The 26,786-nt window shown below is 36.1% G+C and overlaps 2 protein-coding genes across 2 annotated transcripts in view; one reads left to right on the top strand and one right to left on the bottom strand.

The window, feature by feature from the left end:
• Positions 1-7,168: 7,168 nt before the first annotated feature.
• Positions 7,169-26,786, top strand: part of Mroh2b (maestro heat like repeat family member 2B) — a 70,278-nt gene continuing 50,660 nt past the window's right edge. The window contains exons 1-10 of the mRNA XM_046468302.1: positions 7,169-7,184; positions 8,304-8,365; positions 10,711-10,821; positions 11,775-11,934; positions 12,605-12,703; positions 13,828-13,982; positions 23,921-24,061; positions 24,429-24,521; positions 24,612-24,681; positions 25,872-25,985. Coding sequence (XP_046324258.1) covers positions 7,169-7,184; positions 8,304-8,365; positions 10,711-10,821; positions 11,775-11,934; positions 12,605-12,703; positions 13,828-13,982; positions 23,921-24,061; positions 24,429-24,521; positions 24,612-24,681; positions 25,872-25,985 — 1,021 coding nt within the window. The remainder of the gene's footprint in view (positions 7,185-8,303; positions 8,366-10,710; positions 10,822-11,774; positions 11,935-12,604; positions 12,704-13,827; positions 13,983-23,920; positions 24,062-24,428; positions 24,522-24,611; positions 24,682-25,871; positions 25,986-26,786) is intronic.
• Positions 16,597-17,856, bottom strand: LOC124109595 (small integral membrane protein 15-like). The gene has a single exon (XM_046468256.2). It carries the CDS (start codon positions 17,609-17,611, stop codon positions 17,402-17,404), a length of 210 nt encoding a protein of 69 aa, XP_046324212.1. The 5' UTR covers positions 17,612-17,856; the 3' UTR covers positions 16,597-17,401.

Genomic DNA, 26,786 nt, shown 5'->3' with positions numbered 1-26,786 from the left:
CATAAAAATCTAAGAATATCTACTCTTCAGGTGACATATAAGAGAATGAAAAGACAAGCCAAAAACGGAGAGCAAATATTTGTAAAACCATATTTGTTAAGGAATATGCAGAATACATAAGAACTTTTAAAATACAAGAAAATTAACCCAATAAAAATGGGCAATGATCTGAATGAATGTTTCACACAAGAAAAGTAAACAGGTGAAAAAAATACCGACATCATTGGTCATTAGGGAAGGATAAATTAAAGCCACCTTGAGATATCACTTCAGAGCCACATAAATGACAAAAACTAACCATACTGAAATTATCACGTATTGACAAAATCTGGAACAACTGAAATTCTCATGCATTTTCAGTGGGAATCTAAAATGTAACCACCACTTTTAGAAACACTTTGTCAGTTTCTGAAAAATTAAACAAAGGTTCACAGTATGACGTAGCCAATCCATTCATTGGTACTTACTCAAGAGAAAAGAAAACATATGAACACAGAAAGATTTGTACCCAAATGTTCACAGCAGCTTCATTAGTAATATCACAAAGCTGTAAACAACCTAAACATTTACCAACAGCTAAATAGACAAAAGAAATCATACCATATTCATATAATAGAAGATCCAGTGATAAAAGTAATGAACTGTCATTACATATGAATAAAACCCCAAATAATTATGCTGACCATATGAAACCAAAAGGGTACATTCCTTGTTGATAAATTTACATAAAATTCTAGAAATTGTGGTTGCCTAGGGACAAAGACACAGGTGTATGGAGAGGAACAGGAGGTTTGGATTACAAATGAGCACAGGATAATTTTGGAGTGATGGGTATGTTTATTATCTTAATTACGGTGGTTTCATGGGTGCAGGCTTAGGGCACCCTTCAGCAGATGAATGGATAAAGAAAATGTGGTACGTATACACAACGTTCACAAAGAACAACTTCATGGTATTTGCCAGTAAATGGATTGAATTAGAGACTATCATGCTAAGTTGAAATAAGCCAATCCCAAAAAGTTAAAAGTCAAATATTTTCTCTGATATGTAGAAGCTAATCCACAATAAGGGGGAGGGATTTAAAAAAGAATAAAATAAAGATTAGTGGAGTATACAAAGGGAAATGAAGGGAAGGGCAGAGAGATGTGATAGGGAAAGACAGTGAAATGAATCTTACTTAACTTTCCTATGTACATATATGAATATACCAGTGAATCTCACTATCATGTATATCTTCAAGATAATAATTTTTAAAAAAAACTAATAGCAGAAAGATCAGTAGAGGAGAGGGAAAGTGGAGATACTAGGGACTATTAGAACAAATTATATTCTATGCTTATATAATGTCAAAATGAATCCTATTGTCATGCATAAATAAAAAGAACCAATAAAAATGCTTATCAAATTAAAAGGTGTATAATTTATTGCATGCTTATTGCAATAAACATACACCCCCTTTTTTTATAAAAAATAATTGCAGTGTACGTGTATTTTGAGCAAAATACTCCCAAGAGAACTCCCATAACCTTTTCAGATCACATGCCATTTTATTAATTTGTGATAATTCTCCCCACTAACATGATGCTTTTGGTCTGCTATGTGTGATTACAAATGCTGGCAACAGCAAAGGATTCTCACAGTTATTTGCCCTAATACTTGAAAATCACTAGAGAATCGAGTGAGGTTTGTGAAGAGAATGGTTCTCTTTGTTAAGATATTTCAGGAAGCTCCCTTGTTTAGAGTTAATTTAGTTTTCAATCACATACTTTAGTTGCAAACAGCAAAGGAACCAATCAGAATATTTTTTTGAAGGACTAATACAATGTTAAGAAGCAATGAGGAATTAAAGACCATTATTTTACAAAATACAACACAAAAGAGAAATGCCTAAGAAGTAGTTGATAATTGAGTAATATGCAATCAATTAGCTTGATTAAATCACGAATATGATTATTTCACAGTCCTGGAAGAACGCTTTCTCTTAATGTCAGAAACAATAAGCTTAAGACTTCAATAAGCAGAATATTGTTGGATTGATATGGTCTCCGTCTGTTTTTCAGTTGCTAAGAGTATGAAACCAAGAAAAGCAGCAGCAAAATAGCAGATAACAATAATAACTTAATGCTGATCTAATGAAATTGCATCTTTTCTTTGCATTATTAATTTTATCTATACAATTATCCATTTTATTGATGATGCAACTGAGGCATAGGTGGATTAAGCCACTTCCTTGTAAATATCTCTAATATTTATTAATGGGTGCATCTACTTTCCTGCCTTAGTAAGCACAGCATGCTGAAATGGGCCCCAGTTTTATCTCCTTGAGCTTCTGTCTTCATCTTTGTGCACCACAGAAGCAAACAAAAAGTTATAGATACCAACGTGAGTTCCAGCCCAGAAAGTTAAATTGTGTTTCACAATCCTGGATCCACATTATGGTTTTGAGATTTGCCTTGTAAATTTATTACTTAAAATTTTATATGACAGTTCACTATCACTTCTTAGTTAAAATTTCTTGAACACTTTCACTTAATAAATTGTTTTTATAAAACTCACTAATCATTTTTAGGGATCTCAAAGTCTCCAAGTGTAACATGAGAATATCCCTATTTTTTATGACTTATTTACAGGACACTGACACAACAAAAAAATTAGTATTTGTCATCCTATAAAAATAAAAAAAGCAACAAATACAGGTTTGTTTCTTTTCAAATAAATGACAAGTTTTTTTTTCTTTTTCTAAATATAGAAAAATCATTGAAAGGCAATAAAACTGTCCTTAAAAATATGCTACTTATGACTTTTCTTCTAAAATTTATTTACTTGGGCAGTTATAAAACCCAATTTTCATTATGAAAAGTTGAGATAAACAAAAGTATCCAAATAATTTAGCTGCCATTAAAGATAGGCTCCTCAGTCAAAAAATGGTGTTTCTTTTCTCACCAACATAACCCTGGAGGGGAGCATGGCAAAAGGTGAATGACAGTTAAAACCCTGTTGTAAAAGTTCTGGCCAAGGTCAGATGATCCCTACAAAGCAGAAATCCAACACCCAAAAGGCCAAGTTGTTAGATACGGTCTTCTAAGGTAAAGGGCCCCCAAATTACAAAGATGGACTGGATTCTTCTCCTTTAACCTGTAGACCACAAAGTTAGATACGCCTACTATGAAAGGCTCTGAGAAATAATCTGCTTCTAACATGCTTCTTCATCTGCATGAATTATCTATTGCTTGAGAGTGAAAACATCAAATAAATCATCCACAAGTTCCAGAATTAATAAATACTTAAGGTCTTTCTGGACATGTAAGAGAGAGGTACCTTTAAAACCAGGTTCTTGATGTTAAAATGCTCAAATAACATACAGAAAAGTTACTGCTATTTGCACATGTTTCAAATTAGTAATTCATGGTTAAAAGCTCTTGAGGATTTTAAGTCAAGAAACATGAATGGAAGCTCAATCACTGGAATGGGCTTTGAGCTGTATCGACCACCCTTAGCTCTCTGTCCACAGAGATGACTGCCTTGCCTCAGTCCCTAGGCAGTTCTGCAGTCTCCTCTCCCTGTATGGTTGGCTGCTGCTACTACCAATGCAGCAAGAAAGATATGGGGAAGAGTATAACTTCCCTTTACCAAATTTGTAATACAAAACTTCATTTACAATATAATTGCTTTGGAATTAGAAACAACATTATTAATGGTTTGAAATTACCAAGAAAGTGAAAATAAAGTTGCTTAACACAGGAAGTGGTCCTTGGGCCAGCTAACTCAATACCCTCATTTTTTTGCAGTTGAAACCTGGTTGATTTTTTTCCCAGAGTAATAAATACAACTACTGTGAGGCAGAACCTAGATAAGATTCAAGTGTATGAAATCCAGGTCTCCTGCTGTGTCTTCTCTTTCTTTTTATTTTATTCATTAATCCTGCTCTGAGTGGAAGAAAATTATTTTGAACATACATTTTGTCGCAAAAACGGAACACTGTATATTTGCAATAAATACAATCGAACACTCTAAATATTGGAAAATTTAAATAGAAAAAAATCAATAAAATGGTATTATTTACTCAGCATGAGTAAATCTTCTATTTAGGAAAGGAGGCTGCTGAGGTTTTTCTGAGTGCTCTGAAAAGGACTCATTTCTGTTTCCGAGGACCAACTCCAGTGCCACCCTGTGCTTGGTGGACAGAAGTCACAATTCCTTTGTGCTCTGAGTTTGCGCCTCTATGTTAACACTCTCAACCTTGGCTTACTGTTCAGTTTGTTGTGTTGATGGACTGGCGGATTCATTGACTATGATATGCTCAAAAGTCTCTACCATGGGGCTTCTTGCCTAACAAGTCAACAAATAACTGGGTTGAATTCAACTAAACTGAATGATACTGGAAATTATTTTTTTTTATTTTTTTAAGATGTTGATGGACCTTTATTTTTTCATTTATTTATATGCAGTGCTGAGAATTGAACCCCAGTGCCTCACACATGCTAGGCAAGCACTCTACCACTGAGCCATAACCCCAACCCCTAGAAATTATTCTGATATTGTTTGTTTTTGTTTACTATCAGTTCAAAGATAAAGAAGGAGAAAAATTAAAAACAAAAACAACAGGACAGAAAAGAGAGACCTGGTTACAGGAAAGCAGAGGAGAAGACAGGAGAGAGAGGAAAGAGAAGAGGTAGGAAAGGATAAAAAAAATAAAAGAAACACAGGGAAATTGAGGTATATTTGCCTCTATATAAAACTGTTGTGTAATATTCCTTGTCCTTTCATATGCCAAAACACAAGTGATTGTGTTTAACCTCTTGAAACTGACAAAAAGTAAAGCATCAGCTAATTTGACTTTTTAAATTGTTTTATAATATCTAACACCTCATTTGAAGAATAAAGGAATTGATGTCAAAAGTTTAAATTAATTGTGCTCTACAATTAAAAGCTTTTACATTAAAACCACAAAATATAAATTTTGATGGTTTCCATGTTTATATGCATATATTCTCCCCTAGCTTTATATTTTACCTCAACTGCTTTTTGTTGTAGTTGTTTCACATTCTTGTCTGCTAACACTTCATTTGGGAACCTAGTGCTCCTTGGATTAAGTAGAAACTTAATTTGACAAATTGCATAGAAAGGAAAGAGTTATCACATGTCTGAGGAGACGCTGTGGTTCCTCAGCAGGCTGAATTTGGTCTCCTTCAAAATAAAATATCTGGAAACAATACTGAATTAGTTAGCATGTTCCATCCAATTAGATTAGAGAATCGCTGCTTAGCAAGCTCCCATAGGCTTGAAGAAATCAAACCTGCATTGTGTAAGCGGGGTGTAAAGAAAAGAAGAGGGAATGATGGAAAGACACAACAAACAGACCTCCTAATGTTTTGAACAACCAACAATAAAAATAAAAGAAAAAAAAAACAGACCTCCTAAAATGAAATAAAATGAAAGCAAATGAGCTGTTTTGAGGATTTGGTTGTTGTTGTTTTAATCTATCTGAATTTGCTTTATCTTTAGTGAAAGGATGTGTTTTTATTGTCCTGATGATAACATTACAAAGTTAATATAAATCAATCATCCCCTGACTTTACCAATTTTTAAGAAATCAAGAAAACCTTTATGTAAGGGATGAAGAAAATCATATTTTGAATTCACAAAAAATAAAAAAGAAGAAAATGTTTATAACAACGACCTAAACAGCTAATTTCTCAACTTTGTTACATATTGTTCTTTATGATTTTAAAAGCACATCATTTCTAATGTTATCTTTCCTTATGAGGCATAAGGCTGGCACTAATCACCCCACTACCTCTCTGACTCACCAGTTCTCAGCCCCTTCTTTGACTGTGAATGAGTCAGGAGAAGCAGCTGTTATTCTTGTCAACCGCCAAGAACACTCTCAGTTAACTGTTAAGTTTTCACTCATCCATTCATGGGTGACTGGGCCAGGATCTTGGCCAGTGCTTCTCAGACTTCAGTGAACCTTAGAATCACCAAGGGTACTCATTAAAAATACAGAGCCCTGACCCCTTCATTCTAACTTACCGGGTCTGAGGTGGGGCCTGAAAATCGACATTTTAAGTAAGGACACCAGGTGAATCCTATGACAAGGCACTTGTGGACCACAGTTTGAGAAAAGTGATACTTTCAAAGCAGAGAAAGTTTTCAATCACTGGCCTGGTGAAGACCTAAATATCTATCTATGAGTTGTGATTGAGTTGTGAGCCAAAACTTGACCTTTGAATCTGAAATAAGGTGCGTTAATGAAGGGAAGATAGAGAAGAAGCCGCTAAGAATTATCATGAGCCCTCTCCTCACCCCTTTTGCATCGGCCATATGGATTGTTAGTACCTCTTTCCCATTCTCTCTCTCATATGCCATATTAACACACAGGCTGCATTTACCAGAGATTGTGATCCTATAGATTTAGAGTTAAGGGGCATTAGGACCAGATTTAAGTCAATGCTAGTAAAGTTCAAAGTCTGATAGCCAAAAGGTCTGAATTAAAAATGAATTGAAGCCAAACAGAGATAATGGAGTCAGAGAAAAAGCCTGATCAAGACAGGAAAAAGTATTGGGAAGGGAAATAAAGAATGCTTGGCTTTGCCACTGTGTCAGTTGGACATTCCATTCAACTGCCCCTGACAGGCATTCCGGTCCATTGGGCATGCCCAGTTTGTGTGACTGACTTTCACCAAATAGAATAATCAGCAACCTCATCTCAAGGCTTTACCAACATCAGGCCAGTAAAGTGACTACTGAAAACCATTCCCAAATTTGTGCTCAATGGACCCAAGTTTGGGGAGAGGAACTCCTCTGGTCTATAACAATGGTTTGAATCCTAGTCTCTAATTTCTTCCTTCTCAAATACTCTGGCCTCCACCAAAGGGACAATACTCAGTGAGATGCAGCCATTTTGTTGGTCGGCAGGAGCTCAAAAGCAAGACAATGTCATAGTTGTACAGTACAGCATCAGCCTCCTCAACAGCAAACCCATCACTGGAAGCTCCCAGATCACTGTGCCAACCAAGTGGAGAAGGGACTTTCATTTAGGGGACCTTATGTGAACTTTAGATGAGAAACTTGCTGACCTGCTTCTTTGATTTTTCAGCCTTACTATTTCTGATACTTAGGTGCTGTCTCTTAGAAACCCTAAAATAGCCAAGACATAACTCACGGCATGGAGGAATCCTCAGGTAAGCACCATCAGGTCCCAGAGAGTTGGGGCTCTGCTGTGTACCGTGTGTCTTGTGCACATATTGGGTCTAGCAGAGGGTGTGTCATTATGGGATTTTATGAAATGTTTTGCCAAAGTAAGATTATTTCCCGCTACTCTCCCTTTATATAAAAATTTTTTAAAATGCTGATTGTGAAGGACCAATGATAGACTGGAAACCTGAGACATTACTGTTTTACCTGTTGTAAAACTTTCTATGAGCTGAGGACATAGCTCAGTTGGTAGAGTGCTTCCCTTGGGTTCAATCCCCAGCACCACAAAAAAAAAAAAAAAAAAAAAGCCCACTTGAGAAGAGTGGCTACATATCAAAGAAAGGCAGTCTCTTGTTTAATTTTAAATGTTAGAAGAATCCCGTAGAATTGTTTTCCTCCAATTTACAAGTATGGCTCTTTCTGCTTTGCCAAAAATGCGGTATTAATAGGCTGTGTTGTTTGATTTGGAGATTCAAAAGAAATCTCCATCCCCAAAATCATTCCTCCTACCAACCCGCCATGTGGCCTGAAATTGCTCAATTCTTTTGATTCCAAATTTTTATTATACTTTTCTAGAGTGATATATATATATATTCCTGCAAAGTGCAAATCAAAACACTTAGGTCTTTATCAGAGAAATCAAGGTCTCATCAACATGGCACAAAAAAAAAGGACCTGGCAGGCACAAGAGAGTAGAGGGATATTGAGAAGAGAGTACAGGGGGTAGGGGGAGATGGACAGGAGAGGTGTTGAAGGAGAAAGAGTGCGAAATGAAGAGCTCAAGTCATGAGAAGTGGATTCAGCTCATTGAATCTTACAGCTGAGCTTGGCTAGAGAACATGTATAGGATGATGGCCACTTGACTACAGGGATAAATAGGAATCTATCATCCTCTCCATTGAATTCAGGTTTCAAAACTATTACTGAGCATCTGATAATTTCAAATGTATCAGGAATGTGAAATATGAATAAGATATAATTTCTGTCAAGGAAGAAAGAAAGGATGGGTGGAGACAGAACAAATTAATTTTTCTGTGGCTACTGCAAAGTAACTAACAGAGAGCATTTTGATACATATTTTAATTCTTTTTTTCTGTGCATTTTAGAGATTTTTGGTGATATTAATCTCACTCTTGGGATGCTGAACAAGGAGGATAATATTAGTAAGGTAGGACAAGTAGGGAATAAAATCTTTCACCATTTTTAGTATCATTGTTGCAACATTTCATATATATTCTTTTTTGCCTCAACTGCCTTATTTTTTTTCTGGCTTCTGACGTGGTGTTAGATTTTTCAAAAATGCAGTTGTAATAACGGAAGTCATTATAACGCTGAAACAATTATAGTTAGCATTTTAAGAACCATGGCACTTAGCAATCATTTAGCATTTCAAGAATATATCCACTTCTAGAAACTAGCAAATGATGCCTTGATTCATAACCTTATATAGGTAGGTGTGGAAAGTGGGGGATGTCAAATTTGCAATCGTGTGGGTTAAAGACTCCTCCTTCATAATTTTAGGGTTCCTAGGAAAATCCACAAAGAGCTCCCATACTCATCTCTAATGAAATTTCACAACTGGAAAATTTTCCTGAGAATTGAAGGCTATTCAGACTTCAACAACCAAAATAACAATACTACCCTTCAATGGACACTTATATAGGAAGTGAAGGGCTAGATGTTTTCAACACAATGGTGCACTATATAATAATTACTTCTCACAACAACTTCTTAAATATTGCTATTTCCATTTGACAACTAAGAAAAATAAGACAGAGAAGTTACATGACTTTCCCAGAGAAGAACAAAACACAAGCCCATCTCACTCCATCAAAATGCTTCTAATAACTAGTCAGTATTGCTTCCTGGAAAAGGCAATACCTATACCTTTATCTCTTAATTCAGCAGCTCTAACCCCTGACTGTGTATTAGAATCCCTTAGAAAATTTTAGGAAAACACGGATTGCCAAACCTCATCACAGGGATTCTGATTTGACCAACCTGTGAAGAGCCTAGACATTTAAAGCTCACAGAGCTTATGCTAGCATGTAGGTATGGTTGAAAATCATTATATTAATCTCTTAGTAGGAATTAATTTTCCCATGAAGCACTATTTCTCAAATATTTGGGAGCATGTAGGAAATGGTCTCTGGACCCCTTAAGTACTGAGGAAGAAATTCCAGAGAAGGCATCAGAGAATAACAAATGCTTACAGTTTATTTTTATATTGTGTCAAGTTAAGGAATTGAAATAGCCAGCATGACAAATAGGTCACAGTGCCAGCTAAGAGCCAGGTTCCCAGGGCAGCGATACCACCTAATACTAACCACACGCTTTCTGTCACTCAATTTTCTCATTCATAAAAAGGTTTATTAGTGGCATCTAACACAGAGGCTCACTGTGAGTCCAAAGAGATGCTCCAGATAAAGGGCCTGGCCCAGTTCCAGGTACACAGTGAGGGCCCCCCCAGTGGAGACCTTTCCAAGAGAACAGGCCTGCAGAAAGCAGAATGCATACATGGAGCAAATGATGAGACAGTCTCTGAAAGTACTTAAAGGAAGAAAGCAAAGGCAAAGCAGAGTGTATTCTTGAGTCTTCTAAGGCTCAGCCCTTAAAAATAGTGCAAAGGAAGCTGTTTCACACCTCAGATATGGGTGCAGCAGCTGGAGGTGTGCAATTGATACTGTTGGAGATCTGAGCACACCAGCCTCTCCTTCATGTAGAGATTTAGAGGCACTCACACACAAGCATCTGGCCAAGCCACGTAATTTCCGAGGCCACAGCTTCGTCCAAAAAGGATTCACCCTTCTCTTAGCAAAGGCATGAATAAAACAAGAACTTATAACTTTCCCTTTTTTTCACTTTATACATTTTTTATTTGCTTTAATTAGTTATATATAATAGTAGAATGCATTTATGCACTTTGATATATCATAAATAAAGGGGTATAATTTCTCATTTTTTTGATTGTACATGTTATAGAATCACATCGGTCATGCAGTCATATGTGTAAATAAGGTAATAATGTCTGTTTCATTCTACTATCCTTCCTATCCCCGTCTCCCCGCCCCTCCCTTCACTCCCCTCTACCTAAAGTAACTCTCCCTTTTGATCCAGTTTCATGGCATAAAAACCTTTTTGGGAAATACAGTGTGATTCCTTATACACTCCCTGTAATTAAGAGCGGTAATTAGGGTGTCAGGCATTTCCATCACCCCGGGACCTCTACAACAATGACTTTCAAAAGACTAATATATCAAGCAACCTGTCCCTGCCTTCAGTTAGATCTTGCCATAGGGATGTAACAAGTTCAAATCAATTTTAGAATTAGTTTTGTTCTACATGTAAACTTTTGACTCCTAAAGATTCATGTTATGTTTGGGAAGCCCAAATTAAGATATTTAAAATCCACTGTGTAATAAAAATATATTGCCTACTTTAATTGTGTTATTTATTTGAACTTCATCCAATTCCTTTATTTTTACAATCCAAATACTCCTTATATATTCACAGGAAGACATTTACAGTCATCTCACGTCTATTATTCAGAATTCTGACATCTTGGATGATGCAATTGTCCAACGGTTGATTTATTACACTTCTAAGGACATGAGAGATAACCATGTAAGTTTGGTTCTTATTGGTGAATCAGCACAGGGCTAGCAACAGGGTCTTCAAGTCACCCAAGAGCATCTGTGTGGATGGCAGAATCTTTTTCTATATCTCTGCTAGAACCACAAATGACTTTTCCTTCTTTTACATGGATACTTGAATACAGTTCCCATGCCCATTATTCATCCTTTCACAGTTGAGGAAACAGGGAAATCTGAGAAAGACTTTAGAGGTAACATCATCCAGACTCCATTTAGATAGGGAATTTTATGCTGACATGTTTTTTTTAAAGTAACACAACTATCTGTTGACTGAACAAGTAACTAGAAATCAGTTTTCTTGGTCCCCTTATGATTTTTTATCTCTTTATGTGCCTCCTTATCTGGGACTGTATGATCTTTTCTTGATTTCAACCCATTAATTCATTATACTCCACATCGTGAGCTCCTTGATGCTTTTATGAGAACATTTTTTAGTATCTTGTCTTGATCTTTTTATTTTACTTAGCCAGAGGATTGATCAAATTTACCTAGTTCACCATCAACAAAAGCAGAATATTTCCAATATCAAAGACAATTAGGTCAGAAGATAATGAAACCAACCCTCTCAACTCCTAGCCCATTTCCTTTCACCATTACTTTTGATCTTTTGAACACAATAATTCTTATTATTTAAGCATAAAACATAAATCCTATGTTCATAGTACATGATCAATTAGCTAGAAAACACCTACTGACCCCAGGTTTACAAGAACCCTTAAAACCATTTTTTTAAAAAAAATACATTAAAGTGACATCTTCTTTCCCAGCAAGTAACATCTGAGAGTCTTTTACAATAGATTTGTAATTAATAGCCTGTTCTCCCTGTATGCCATATCTAGGGAAAATCACAATATTATGTAAGCTATTTTTCTCTGAAGACTTTGATCTTCCTCTAGCTGTTATTATTTTTCTTTTCCTTCTCAGAATCCCAGAGAAATCAGAATGCTAGCTGGTGAGGTTTTGGTGTCTCTAGCTGCACATGATTTCAACTCTGTGATGTATGAAGTCCAGAGTAACTTCAGGATTCTAGAGCTCCCAGACGAATTTGTTGTGCTCTCCCTGGCTGAACTGGCAACCAGATATGGTATAAAGAGAATATTTGATACACTTTAACTAGGAAACAACCACCTCTGAACAATTGTCTAAAACCCAGTGGTTTCAGAAAATGGCAGAAAGGAGAGCATCTCTGCCTACTATAGAGAATTGACAGGGACATGGTGTGGCTATTTATGAATGTTTGTGAGCCTGCCCACCAGCCATTAGTCCAGAATGCAGTGAATTTGACCTGACTCCCATCCTCAACTTTCCCTTTACTTGGCTTTGCTTTTGCAGAAGTATATTTGCCAAAAGGCATATTATGCAAACTGATGAACACTTGTAAAGATTCCTACCATTAGTTTCTACACTACTTAGTTTAACAGATATTATTGAGCACCCATTAAATTTGCTGGGCCTTGGGAATACAGGGAAGGTTGGGCGGGAGACATTGATATTAATAAAACAATTATCCAAATAAACAATAGCCACTGGACAACAGGGACATGTAGTTGTATATGCAGTACCTTCTTTTGGGGTACTAACTACAGCCTGGCATTCACATGGGGAAGGAGGGGATGGAGGAGAATATCTCCCTCCTGAACCTCACCTGCCTCCTCCTTGCAGCTTTGACATGCTTGTTGCTGATGCAGGAAGTCACTGAGCCCCCATGTGAGAAAATGAGTCATACCTTTCTTCTCTCACCTCCTTCACTGCAGTGTCCCAAAGTATTCCCTTCATGATGATGACCTTGCTCACCATGCAGACTATGCTCAGGCTGGCAGAGGATGAAAGTATGAAGCAAACTTTCTGTATCGGTGGGTATACCTGTGATTTCCTTTTGGCTTAAGATGAACTACAACCAGTCTTTACCAATTGAACACAAGTCTTATTTTCCCTTCTACTCTATTGCCTTTTCTAATACTAATGGGTGCCATTTATTGAGTGCCTCCCACTGTGGAAGGCCCTCTGCAGCCGGTTCTCTCACTCAGTCCTCACGACAATTCTGCAACATCATCAATGGTCCCATCATCCCATTGTGCAGATGAGAACTTTAAGATCATGAAAATTAATCAGTTTTCCTAAGGCAGTGACATACTCAGTGACATGTACAGGTGGCATTCAACCTGAGTCTTCATGACCACCCAGACTCATTTGTATACTGTTCTGTACAGCCTCCTCTTCTCCTAGCATCCTTCTTCAATCACATTTCCTCGACAATGATCATGAGCGCTCACCAGCTCTTGGCAGAAATTTCGACCATACACTCTTATAGTGCCCTGTATATTTATTGGTATATATATATTTGGTATATGTATTTTTTATTTTATATACATATAAAATTACTTCATCTGCAGATTAGAATTGATGGGTCATCTAGAATGCATATTCACCTTTGATATACAGTGCCAAAGAGTTTTCCAAAGTGTTTATACCAATTCAACTCTCACCAGTAATAAGTAAGAATACCAGCTACACCTCAGACCAATCAATCTTTGGCATTGACTATATTAAATAATATCAATTCTGTATGGTGTGTTGTCATGTCTCATACCGTTTCAATTTGTATTTTACTAACTTGACTGACCACTTTTTATATGTTTATTTTGTACAGTTGTAAGATTGTATATAAATTATAATATGTTTGTTAATCATAATAGTTCTTCCCTTTCTTATATTTTTCTCTATGGTTATATTTTTATTCTGTTTAATTTGCACTTATACTTTCTTAAATTGGCTGCAAAACGGTCCCTTGAGTTGAAGTGGATTCCCTTTTTTTTCTGTTGTCTTGAATTCTGGACTTGTATTATAAATCCCCATTTGGAATACAGAAGTTCTTTGACTTATGATGGGGTTATGTCCTAATAAACTAAAATGGAAAATACAAATTGAAAATGCACTGACTATGCCTATTCTATGTGGATTTTTTTTTTAAATGCAGCCCTTGAGAAGTTCAGCAAGGCCATTTACAAGTATGTCAACCACTGGAAAGACTTCCCCTATCCCAGAATGGATGCCAACCGACTGTCTGACAAAATCTTCATGCTTTTCCGGTACATAATGGAAAAATGGGCCCCCATGGCCTCCCATGCACAAGTGAGTGGAGCCTCTGAGGGCACCAAGATGGATTTCCCTCTGGCTTGATTTCAATCTAGGTTTAAGTTGTATCCTATTTAGGTTGCTCTGTGGTAAAATATAAAAGGTCAAATACTTGGCTACCTTCTCTAGTTCTGTTTCTTTTCTAAACTTTAACCTATTAAGGTATTTTTTTTAACATCCTAGTGTAGTTGAATCATTATCAAGCATAGAACTTTTTGAAACTCCTCTTTTTTTGTAACATGGAAATTGAGCTCTGTTTTTTTGGACACTATTGCACTATTGGGATTTTTTTTAGGTTTATCAGATCTTTCATTGTTTCCATCTGTTTCAAATCACCATTTAGTCATTCTTTCATCTAGTATTTATTGAATCCCCACGGTATGCCAGTTAATATTCCAGTGAGGATGTAGCAAGGATTAAACAAACCCAAATAATGCTCTTGTGAAACTGATATTTCAAAGTGTAAAGAGAATAAATGAGTAAAATAGAGAGAATGTGAACTGTCTCACATTTTATATATCATAACCCACATTTGAGCCGAGTTACTAACTGGGAAAACAACAGGCTGCAGAAATATCCAGTGTCTATGAACATCATGTTTAAATAAAATAATATCTGAACAATGTATCAGGCTGTGTCAAAATACCAGAATGCCCTATAGAGAATAGATTACAAAGTGCATTCACATATATAATCCCATCTTTTATCTTGCTAAATTGCTATAATTTTTTTTTTCTTTTATTTATTTTTTTTTAATTTTTTATTGTGGGTTGTTCAAAACATTACAAATTTCTTGACATATCATATTCCACACTTTGATTCAAGTGGGTTATGAACTCCCACCTTCACCCCATACACAGATTGCAGAATCACATCAGTTACACATCCATTGATTTACATATTGCCATACTAGTGTCTGTTGTGCTCCGCTGCCTTTCCCATCCTCCACTGTCCCCCCTCCCCACCTCTCCCCTCCCCTCCCCACCTCTCCCCTCCCCTCCCCTCCTCTCTCTCTACCCCCTCCACTGTATAACCCTGAGGGTCTCCTTCCATTACCATGCAATTTCCCTTCTCTCTCCCTTTCCCTCCCACCTCTCATCCCTGTTAAATGTTAATCTTCTTCTCCTGCTCTTCGCTATAATTTTTAAGTAAGCTAAATTATATTGAATTTAGGTCCCTCTATTGTTATATTATTAAAAAGTTTGATACTGAACTACATTCTCGAGTTCAGTTTCTTTTCTATGCTTTAAGTTATAAGAGCATTTACTTTTTTTTAACAACCTGCATTGGTTAAGTCAGTAGCAGACATGAAACTTTTCAAATATTCTGTAGAAACCTTTTCTTGAAGACATCTGCAAAACAGGATTCAGTGGGTCCATTTGATGGCCATTCCCTTTGCTTCCCATAGGAAGAGCCAGGCAAATGAAGAAGAGGGTACACAAAGTGATAAGGGAACACAGAGGGAAGACACTTGTCTCCCCTGGTGAAGCAAAGCATTGGAACTGAGCCTTGCAGCCCACGAGGTTACCCACCACAGGGAAGGTACATTCCTCCAAGAGGGAACCGAACCCTTCAAAGTAAAGGCTGCAGATGGGGAAAGATGCCTACTTTGGTGAGAACAGAAAGGGAGCTGGAGGGAAGACAGGAGATCTAAGGCAGAAAGAAATGAAACCAGAAAGGTGGTCCAGCCACACTGTGAAAAGACTGACATGTTACCCAGGAACGGGGACTTTTTTCAAGAAATGAGAAACATTTAAGTTTTTAAATCAAGGATTAGAATATTAGGGGTAAAAATCATTGTAATGTCAGTGTTTTTTTTTTCTTATAAAAGTATCAAATTTATTTCATTATCTGGTTTCATTTTAAAATGAGAGCTGTTGGACAATTACTTAATATTCATTCTCAGAGGTGCAGAAACATTAATAAGCTATTAAATACAATGAATAAAATTACTGGACCATGCATTTAGAAAAGCCATGTTTAATAGTCAAAGTTCCAGTTATACTACTTAAGGAGAGATCCTTTAGCTCTGTACTTTGAATTATACTATTCTCATTTTGAATACAATTTTATTCTATTTGTACAATTATTACTATACCCGACAAAATCTTCCCAAATTTTAAGCCTTTCTTACCATTGAAGAAGTTATGGCTTAGCTGTTAACTCTATTAAAAAATATGAAATTTCAATTTTTACCTCAAACGTTTTGAATCAAAAAGTACAGGACATCACTACCTATGAGTTAAAGAATGGAATAAAACCAAAAGTGCCATCTATATAACCAACAAATTACCTGATAAAACTTTTTAACTGTTTCACTGTTTTATATAACACAAAAATAAAATGGTTCCAAGATACTACAGTATTTGGCCTTTTTACTACAAGCTTTAAATCATAGTGTCATTCTTCTCAACAACCCATCTCTTAAGAAAATGGCAATGTTCATAAGTACAAAGACTGTTATAACCAGAAGACAGTATTCTACATAATCAAGAAAATTCTTTATAAAATTAGGTTTTAAAAATGAGAATGTCTTGATAATTGCCAGTTGTCTTAAAGGCTAAAATCAGGGAAAAAAATGAAGAAAACAGATTTGTATACTCATTAATACTATTTTACTTTGAGAAATCCAAAAATGAGTACATTCCAAGGAATAAGCAATAATGATAAAAGATGTGATTAATATACTGTATCTCCTTTAAGAACAAACTTTTCACCTCAGAAAGGATAATTGTCTTATATTCTTAACATATTTTGTTCAGAACAGGATCCCATTTTAAGCCACTATTTGAATAAAGTTCACAATCTAAACTCATTTCTCCATAATCATTTCAGTACAAAAGCTGCAAAATGGCAAATAACTTAATCACCTATGAAGAATTTGTATTGCAAGTTGGGTATCCCTTATCTGAAATGTCTGGGACCAGAAGTGTTTGATTTTTTTCAGATTTTGAAATATTTGCATATACATAATGAGATGTGTTGAGGACAGAACCTTAGTCTAAACACAAAATTCATTTGTTTCGTATAGCCTGAAAGTAATTTTATGTGGTATTTTTATATATTTTTAGCATACTTGTGTTTTGACTGCAATTTTCCACTTGTGGCATCATGTTTGTGCACAAAAAAATTTGGATTTTGGAGCATTCCAAGTTTGAGAATTTCTGATTAGGGATGCTCAACCTGTATGTATGCTTATTTATAACTGCCAGTAGATACCTACAAACTTCGGTACCCAAGCCTAAAACTACAGTATGGAGGTCAAAACATGATTCTTCTACATGATCAGATTTCATACTAAATAATACTATCATGAAATCCAAAGAAACCTTAGTGAGTCCTTCCAAAGCTGCATAATTTTCCAAATGATTTTTCTCTGGTTACAGAGCCTATACATTCCTTCAGTCCTTTTTGAGTCATTTAGCTTTTGCAATATTCTCTTGACGTTTTTGTTTCTTCTTTTGTTCCTTCTCCCTGGCTTCAATCATCTTGGCCAATTTCCAGGACAGTACAGCACTTGCTAGGAACAGTGGAGTAAGGGCCAAAATAACTGTTGTAAGGAACCCATATGGGTCTTTTGCAGCCCATTCCACAATATACTCAGCCCAAGCCTTTATATCAAACATCTTTGTAGCAGTCTTAGGAACACTGGGGGGGTCAGCTTATGCTTGAGTAGTGATCTCTAATTTTGTCCGGGGATTATCAGTGAGCCAAGCACAATTTCAGATGACCCTTGGTGGTTTTGCCTTCTTTGGTTCCACAGTATACTTCTGAGAGCGTTAAATTCTTGCGCTGCGGCCACCTCTGCCCGACACCCAGACACCATTGCAGAGGCCGCCATCAGCCGCTCTGCATCGCCCCAAAAGCATGGGCTCCCACTTTGTAATGTCAGTGTTAAAGACAGATTCAGAATAGGGATGAATTAAGGCAAGGTCATACATGGTAAAAGGATCAGTTAATGTAGTGTCGGTGGTCTTGATGAATGAAGTCAGACTCTGAAGAAGACACCTAGTGTGTTTCCTAGATTTCTGGGATCAGTGGTCTTGGTGCCATGAATTTAGATAAAAGGAAATGGGTGGAAGAACAAATCTGGGACAGTACAACATGGATTAATGTAGACATTCCAACTTGAATGTCTCTGGTTCATTGAAGTGGAGATATTAGTAAGTTAGGGGATTTTCAGGTTGGAGTTAAAAAGGAAAAACAAAAACTGGTTGCATAGATATTAGTGTCATTGTTTCAGATAGAGCTATACAAGGAAAATATGGAGAGTGGAAAGTGCCAAAAAATAGAGTTCTGCGGGAAAGCAAAGGAAGGACTCATGACAGGAATTTGAGGATTGTTCTGGAGGAGTAGGAGAACAAAGTAAGCTGAAATCTTAGAAACAAAGAAAGAAAAATTTTTAAGAAGAATAAAGTTCTACAGAGTCCATCATTAGAGTGCTCAATCAAGAAAAGTCTTGAAAAGTACCTGTTGCATAGAAATGCTTGGTAGAAGAGCCACCACCTACCTGATGCAATCTTTTGTATACAGGATTGAACCCAGGGGAAATTAACCACTGAGCCACATCCCCAGCCTATTTATTTATTTATTTATTTATTTATTTATAGATGGGATCTCATTAAGTTACTTAGGGTCTCATTGTTGCTGAGGATGGCTCTAAATTTGCAATCCTCTTGCCTTAGCCTTCCAATTGCTGGAATTATAGTCATGCACTGCCATGCCCAGCTTGATCTTGTCTTGAATAGAATACATGGTCATTGTTTTGAGCTGGTCTGCTTGCAACAAAATTCAGCCCAAACAAAAAAAAATTATCATATAATATTAGCTAGGAATAGTAGACTATAGAACTATATAGTTAGTTAAGAATTGTATATATAACAAATTAAAATTTTAAAAAATAAATTTAAAAAAGAAGCTAAACAGCTTAAGGAAATTGGGGAAAATCAGAAAATAAATAGAAGTGAAAGATTAAAAAACAAAAAAAAAAATGCTGTTTCACAATGAAACCTCTGAGAAAGAAATCAGGAAGTCAATATCATTCGGAATGCCTCAAAAACATAAAGTACCTAGAAGTAAACCTATCCAAGGAAGTGAAAAATTTCTACAGTGAAAATGGTAAAACACTGAAGAAAGAAATCAAAGTAGGCATTAGAAGATGGAAAGACCTCCCATGATTATGGATTAGGAGAAATAACATTGCTACAGTGGCCATACTACCAAAGTAATCTACAGATTCAATGAAACACTCATTAAAATATCAATGTCATTATTCACAAAACTAAAAAAAAAAAAATTCTAAAGTTTATTTGGAACCACAACAGATCTCAAATAGCCAAAGCAATCCTTAGCAAAAAAAAGAATAAGGCTGAAAGCATCACAATTCCTGGATTTCAAAATATACTGCAGAGCCATAGTAACAAAAACAGCATGGAATTGGCATAAAAATAGGCACAGCCAATGGAATAAAATGGACAACCCAGAAATAAACTCTCACATATACAGCAATATGATTCTAGACAAAGATGTCCAAACCTTGTGTTGAAAAAAAGATAGCCTCTTCAACAAGTGATGTTGGGGAAAGTGAATATCCATCCTTAGTAGGTTGAAACTAGATCCCCATTTCTCAGCCTGTACAAAAATTAATGAAAATGGATCAAAAACCTAACATAAGATCTGAAACTGCAAGGCCACTAGAGGAAAGCATAGGAAAAACACCTTAAGATACAAGCACAGGCAACAATTTCCTGACTTGAACTCAAGAAATAGTTCAGGAAATAAAGGCAAGAATTGACAAATGCAATTACATCAAATTAAAAAGGTTCCGCACAGCAAAGGAAACAATCAACAGAGTGAAGAGACAGACTACAGAGTAGGAGAGAACCTTCGTTTGTTATTTATCTGACGGAGAGTTAATATCCAGAATACACAAAGGACAAAAAACATCAAAAGAACTCTAATCCAGTTTAAAAGCAGTCTGAACAGACACTTCTCAAAAGAAGTACAAATAGACAATAATAATATGGGGGAAAATGCTTAACATCTTTAGCCATCAGGGAAATGCAAATCAAAACTATACTGAGGGTCCACCTCACCCCAGTCAGCAAGGCTATTATCCAAAGAAAAAAAAATGCTGGAAATAATATGGAGAAAAAGGAATCCTTAGATAAAGTATATAACCACTATGGGAAAAAAAGGTACAGAGGTTTCTCACAAAAACTAAAACTAGAACTACCATACAATTCAGCTATACCACTCCAGGGTATACACCCCCCAAAATGAAATCAGCACACTAAAGAGATACCTGCATACCTATCTTTATTGTGGCACTGTTTACAATATTAACATTTCATACTCAGCCTAGGTGCTCATTAAAGGTGAATGAATTTTTTAAAAATATAATAAACATTTATGATAGAATGTTGTTCTGTCCTAAAGAATGAAATCATTTCATTTGCAGGAAAATGGATGGAACTGGAGGTCATCATGCTAAATGAAATAAACCAGACACAGAAAGACAAGTAGCATGTTTTCACTATATGTGGCAAATTAAAAGAAGAAGAAGAAAAGAAAGAAAGAAAATATGACCTGAAAGTAGAAGAGGAGCTATCAAGGACTGGAGAGGATGGGGAGGGAAGAAGGAGTAGTGGGGAAGCGGGATATGATTAAAATGCCATATGTGTATCTATGGAAATGTTGCAGTGAAATCCATTGATTTGTACAATTAATAGGAGTTAACATTTATAATAAAAATTGAAAAAATAGTGTAAGGCATTTTAATTAAAATACATAAAAAAGGAAAGAATAGGTAAAAAATTTTAAAAAGCATATTAAACTCTAGACAAAGACACATCAAGGAAAGAAAACTTCAGTCCAATATCCTTAATGAACATAGATGCAAAAATTCCTAATAAAATCCTGGCAAATCCCATATAAAAACACATTTAAAAGATAGTGCACCATAATCAACTGGTTTCATCCCAGGGATGCAGGGTTGGTTCATACAGCAATCAATTAATGGAATTCATCACATGAATAGGCTTCAAGAAAAGAATCATGTGTTATCTCAATAGGTGCAGAAAGAGCGTATGACAAAATACAGCATCCATTCATGTTTAAAACACTAGAAAAAAATAGGGATAGAAGAAATAACCCAAGTCCAACGTCATTCTAACCAGAGACAAAATGAAAGCATTCTCACTAAAAATAGGAACAAGACATGGATGCTCTCTTTCACTACTTCTATTCAACTTAGTCTTGAAACTCTAGCCAGAGCAATTAGACAGATAAAAGAAATTAAAGGAGTGTCAATAGGAAAAGAAGAACTCCAACTATCATTATTTGCCAACAACATGATCCTATATTTATAAAATACAAAAATATTACACTCAAAACTTCTGGAACTAATAAATGAATTTAGCAAAGTAACAGGATATAAAATCAACTCCCAGATATCAAATGCATTACTATACATCAGTGATGAATCCACTGAAAGAGAAATTAGGAAAACTATCCCATTCACAATAGCCTCAAAAAATAAAATATTGGGGAATCTATCAAAAGGAGTAAAGGACCTCTGCAATGAAAACAACAGAACACTAAACAAAGAAATTTAGGAAGACCTTAGAAGATGGAAAGACCTCCCATGTTCTTGGATAGGCAGAATCAATACTGTCAAAACGACCATATAGTGAAAGCACTATACAGATTCAATGCAATCCCCATGAAAATTCCAATGACATTCTTTATAGATATAGAAAAAGTGGCCATGAAATTCATCTGAAAAAATAAGAGGCCAATAATGGTCAAAGCAATCCTGAGGGAGAAAAGTGAAGCAGAAGGCATCACAATACCAGACCTCAAATTATACTACAGAACTATAATAATAAAACAGCCTGATACCGACACCAAAACAGACAGGAAGATCAATGGAACAGAATGGAAGGCACAGAGACAGACCCACAAAAACACAATTACTTCATACTAGACAAAGGTACCAAAAACATATATTGGAGAAACAATAGCCTCCTCAACAAATGGTGCTGCAAAAACTGGAAATCCATATGAGGCAGAATGAAATTTTAACCCCTATCTCTCACCTTGCATGAAACTCAACTCAAAGTGGATCAAAGACCTAGAAATTACACCAGAAACCCTGCAAATGCTGCAAAAAAAAAATAGGGCCAACTCTTCACTATGTTGGCTTAGGAAATGACTTTCTCAATGACTCCTGAATCACAAGGAATAAAGTTAATAATCAATAAACTGGAATTCATTAAACCGAAAAGCTTCTTCACAGTAAAGAAACCAAGAATGTGAAAAGAGGGCCTACAGAATGGGAGAAAATCTTTGTCATCTGCACCTCAAATAGGACATTAATTTCCAGGATATATAAAGAGCTCAAAAAAACCAAAAAAGAAAAAAAAATCAATAAATGGGCTAAGGAATGGAACAGACACTTCACAGAAGAAGAAATACAAATGGTATTCAACACACATAGCAATTAGAGAAATGCAAATTAAAACTACACTGATATTTCATCACACTCCATTCAGAATGGCCATTATTAAGAAAACAAATAACAATAAATGTTGACAAGGATGTTGGGGAAAATGTGCACTAAAAAAAATTTTGGTGAGACTGCAAATTGGTGCAACTACTCTGGAAAGCAGTATGGCAATTCCTCAAAAAACTAGAAGTGGAAACACCATTTGATCCAGGTATTCTAATTCTTAGTATATATCTAAAGGATTTAAAATCAGCATACTACAGTGGCACAGCTACATTAATGTTGATAACAACTCAATTCATATTTGCTAAGCTATGGAACCAACCTAGGTGCCCTTAAACAGGTGAATGGATAAAGAAAATGTGGTATTTATACTCAGTGGGAATATCACTCATCCATAAATAAGAATGAAATTATGGCATTTGCCAGTAAATGGATGGAACTGGAGACTATCATGAGAAGTCAAATAAGCCAACACCAAAAAACCAAAGGTTGAACATTCTCTCTAATATTTGGATGCTAACTCATAACAAAGGAGGCAGGGGAGGGGAATTAAAGAAGTTCATTGGATTAGACAAAGGGGAATGAAGGGAAGGGATGGGGGAATAGAAAAGGAAAGATAGTGGAACAAATCCATAATAATTTTCCTATGTACATATATGAATATAGCATATTGAATTCCACCATAGTGTGCATCCTCAAGAATAGGGTCCTAATTAGAATAAAATTATTCCTTGCTTGCATAGTTTTATCAAAATTAATTCTACTGTCATGCATAACTAAAAAGAAACAAATTTTTTTTAAAAATTTAAAAATAATATATGCCAAACCATGTCATATATGGCTGTTGTGGCTATTGTTTTCTTTTTCCAAATATTTGTGATATCTAAATTTTTATAGTCAAAATTTATTACATTTATAGGTTGCACTGTGGAAGTTGTTCATTTTCATAGTCAAATGGAGAGGAAAGCATAGTGGAGAAGTGAATGGGAGGTGGAAAGTGAAGATAGCACATGTATCAAACTTCTTCAAAAAGTTTTATTCCAAGACAGGGAGGGGGGGGGGGAACTGGGTGGAGCTAACAGTAATGGATCAAGGTGATGTGCAGTCACTAAGTATTTCTTAAAAGAAGGAAATTTTCAATTCATTAATATATAAAAGAAAGTGACTTAGAGATTCAACAAATAGGAAGAAGGGCAAGTATTACAATGAGTATCAATGTAGATACAGATGCAAATATAAATATTGCTCTGCCTCATGCAGTGGCCTTCACCAAAGCATTTTTTAAAAAGATTTTTACAGAACCTCTTCTTGCCTGAAAGCATCAAGTAAAAATTATTGGGATCCCCTAAAGCTCCTTATACCCAGTAAATATATAAATATTATAATCATGTATTAGAAATGGTATATTTTGCTGCTTCTACAGATTTTGGCCATAGTAAAGGTCCATGGCCCCACTGTGAGCCTGCTGCTACACCGAGAAGACTTCTGTGAATTTGCCCTAAACCAGGTACACTGGCTCCTGAACCAGTATAAAGACCAAGAGATTGATTTCCACATCACTCAGGTAACAGCCACACCTTAAAGGAACTGAATCAGAATCAGTCTCCAACCTTTCTGAGGACATTGAGTCTCAAAGGACCTATGGAACTTAAAGACCTGTTTGGCAGCTGAACTTAAATACTTGGTAAATGGGAGGTGGAGATAGGTTGTCTTAGCTAGTGATGGTAACTCCGCGAAGGGACTGAAAAATTTCATTCCAAATACTGAGGCACTGAACAAGGCAAAGGGAGCCTGAATCATTGAAGAAAACCTGTAACTGTGGGAAGGTTATGGGGTTGTTCTCCTCACAAATTTTACCTATTTGCATTCCATGTCCTGGGTCTCTGCATCTCTGGTGGATTCCACCTAACCTGTGAGCGCTTCCATTTTAGAGTATAAAAGAGATACTGGCTGCAGCAGTCGTGTATGACATTGTCCTTCCCAGAAACTTGAGAAAATCCATTTTTATCAATTTACTTCACCAGGTAAGATGACCCTGCTGTCAACTCTGTTTGGTTTTAACTGGTTTTCTGTTTTTCACTTCTATCACCTGATTTTTTTCCCTCCCCATTCAGTTCTGCAGAATTCCAGAGCCTTCTGCAAAGGAAAATGAAGTTGAAGCTTCAAACTGTTTCCTCATTCTAGGTAGGATCCTGCATCCTGAGGGCATTAAAAAAAATGTCCCCAGGTGACCAAAACAACAATTGTAAGAGGGTGTGCAAATTGTCACTTTAGTTATCACCACATATAACACACACAAAATGTTTCTTCAGCTCACAGTTCTATGCCTGCCCCTCTCCCGTAAGCTTCCAGGAGGGATGGTATAGGTAAGGTGGCAGGGTTCTGGGAATAGAGAATTTTCAGCTCTCAGTCCATAGAAGTCCCTGGGAAACTAGGAAGAGTTGCTAACCCTAAGAATAGGAAATTGGCTATTTTTTTCTTGGTATTTCAGATGATGAGAAACTGTCAAGTCCAAAGTCACCCCTTTTCACCTTTGGCCATCCCATTGTGTTCAAGCCTCTTTAGCCCTCAATCTTTCTCTACCTCCTCACTCTCCTTTTTCTTCTTGCTCTTATGGCACTGTCATAGCCCCTTCATCACCTGGTTGGAATGACTGCCACAGAAGAAATCAAGTCCCCAGGTCAGGATGCAAAACTCTGCACCAGCTCAGCTCCTGGGGATGAAGCGCAGCATCCATCTAAAGCCTCCCACATCTCCAGTCTCCATCCAAAATGTCACCACACTGACTTCATTGTATACCTTTCTATTATGTTCTACTTCTCTTGTGACAAACCCTTCTGTCTCTATACATTCCTCCTCGGCCTAATTAACTAATTTATTTCATCTCTGACAATTTCTGAAACAAACTGCTCTCCTCCAGCCAGGCATTTCCTCAACTTGGCCTGCTTCAATGCCTGCAGTCCTCTAGCTTCACATCTGGCAAAACATCACTCCCGTCTGCCTCCATTTCCATACCTCCGTCTGGCCAAAACTGTGTCTCTTCTCCTCTTCTTCTAAGGACACCAGTCATGTTGAACCAGGACCCACTCTAAGGACCCTCTATTAACTTGATTATATCTGCAAAGATCTTAATTTCCAAATAAGGCCATGTTCACAGGTATTAACATAAGTGAACCCATTAGATATAGAAAGTTCTTAGTAACCAAACTGCTTAAGTAATTCTGAAATACGAAGCATGGACATCATATAATCAAATTACAAACTGAAGAGTGACTTTGACAATCCTCATGATAAAATTCACTTCTTCCCATGCAGAAGCATTTACCTGAGATGAAAATGAGTTCTTATGACCCCAGTATTTCTTAAACCTGCAGCCCATTCCAATGCAGCAGACCTGATGGAATTTTTTGATGAACAGATAAGAAGTAACAATGAAGTTATTCGAATAGGAGTCTTGACTTTGTTAAAATCAGTCATCAGTGCTGAGGGTAAGCATTAGGGACAATACAGAGTGGTTTATTTCATACCAAGAAGCAAACTAATGCCTATGCATCCCATTAATTCTATCCTAAGTTATCTGTAAAACATCATATGCACATTAAACTCTGCCTTCTCAGTCTTAAGCAGTCCATTACTTTTAAACAGACATTTTCAGTTGCCTCTCTTCTTTCATGATACTTTGGATACATTCTGTTGAAATAGATGAGTAGATTTTTCAAATCAAATTTCAATTTTAGAAGATCCAGCAAGTAGATTAAGAAAATCAATTACAAACAGCAGGTAGGCAGGAGGAATGTACAATTCCCTACATGTTAGTACATTTAAAATAGAGAGTAATTTAATGAATTACCACATTTCATTAATTCCAAAAAGCATTCAGTATTTTCATAATATTGAACGAGTCTTTCATTTTAAAACATCTTTAGTTAACCACTATTTTTTTTCTTTTTTTGGTGCAATATAAAATAACAGTGCATCATAAAATTGATGATACCTGTGATTCAATAAAATGAGAATTCATTTTTTGCACAACATAATATAGATTTTTTTAAAAATTACAGTTAGCACTATACTAAAGAATCAGCATATCAGAAAACATAATGTAGTCTTACAAAATTCAGAGCTGATCCACCAGGAATGACATATTGAATCCCTGATGGAAGTGAACACTTCAAACAAGATGAAACAAATGTCAAAGGAAGTAAAGAAAGACACAGACTCCTTAAAGAGTTAGGAAAGAAAAGGGTAGGAAATAATTGAATAACATGTTAAAGACAAAAGACAATCAT

This window comes from Marmota monax, unplaced genomic scaffold (assembly GCF_021218885.2).
Source record: "Marmota monax isolate L192 unplaced genomic scaffold, Marmota_monax_Labrador192_F-V1.1 WCK01_AAM20220418_F8-fsc00120, whole genome shotgun sequence".
NCBI lineage: Eukaryota > Metazoa > Chordata > Mammalia > Rodentia > Sciuridae > Marmota > Marmota monax.
The sequence above is the reverse complement of the archived record's forward strand: the minus strand, read 5'-3'. Positions and strand labels throughout refer to the sequence as shown.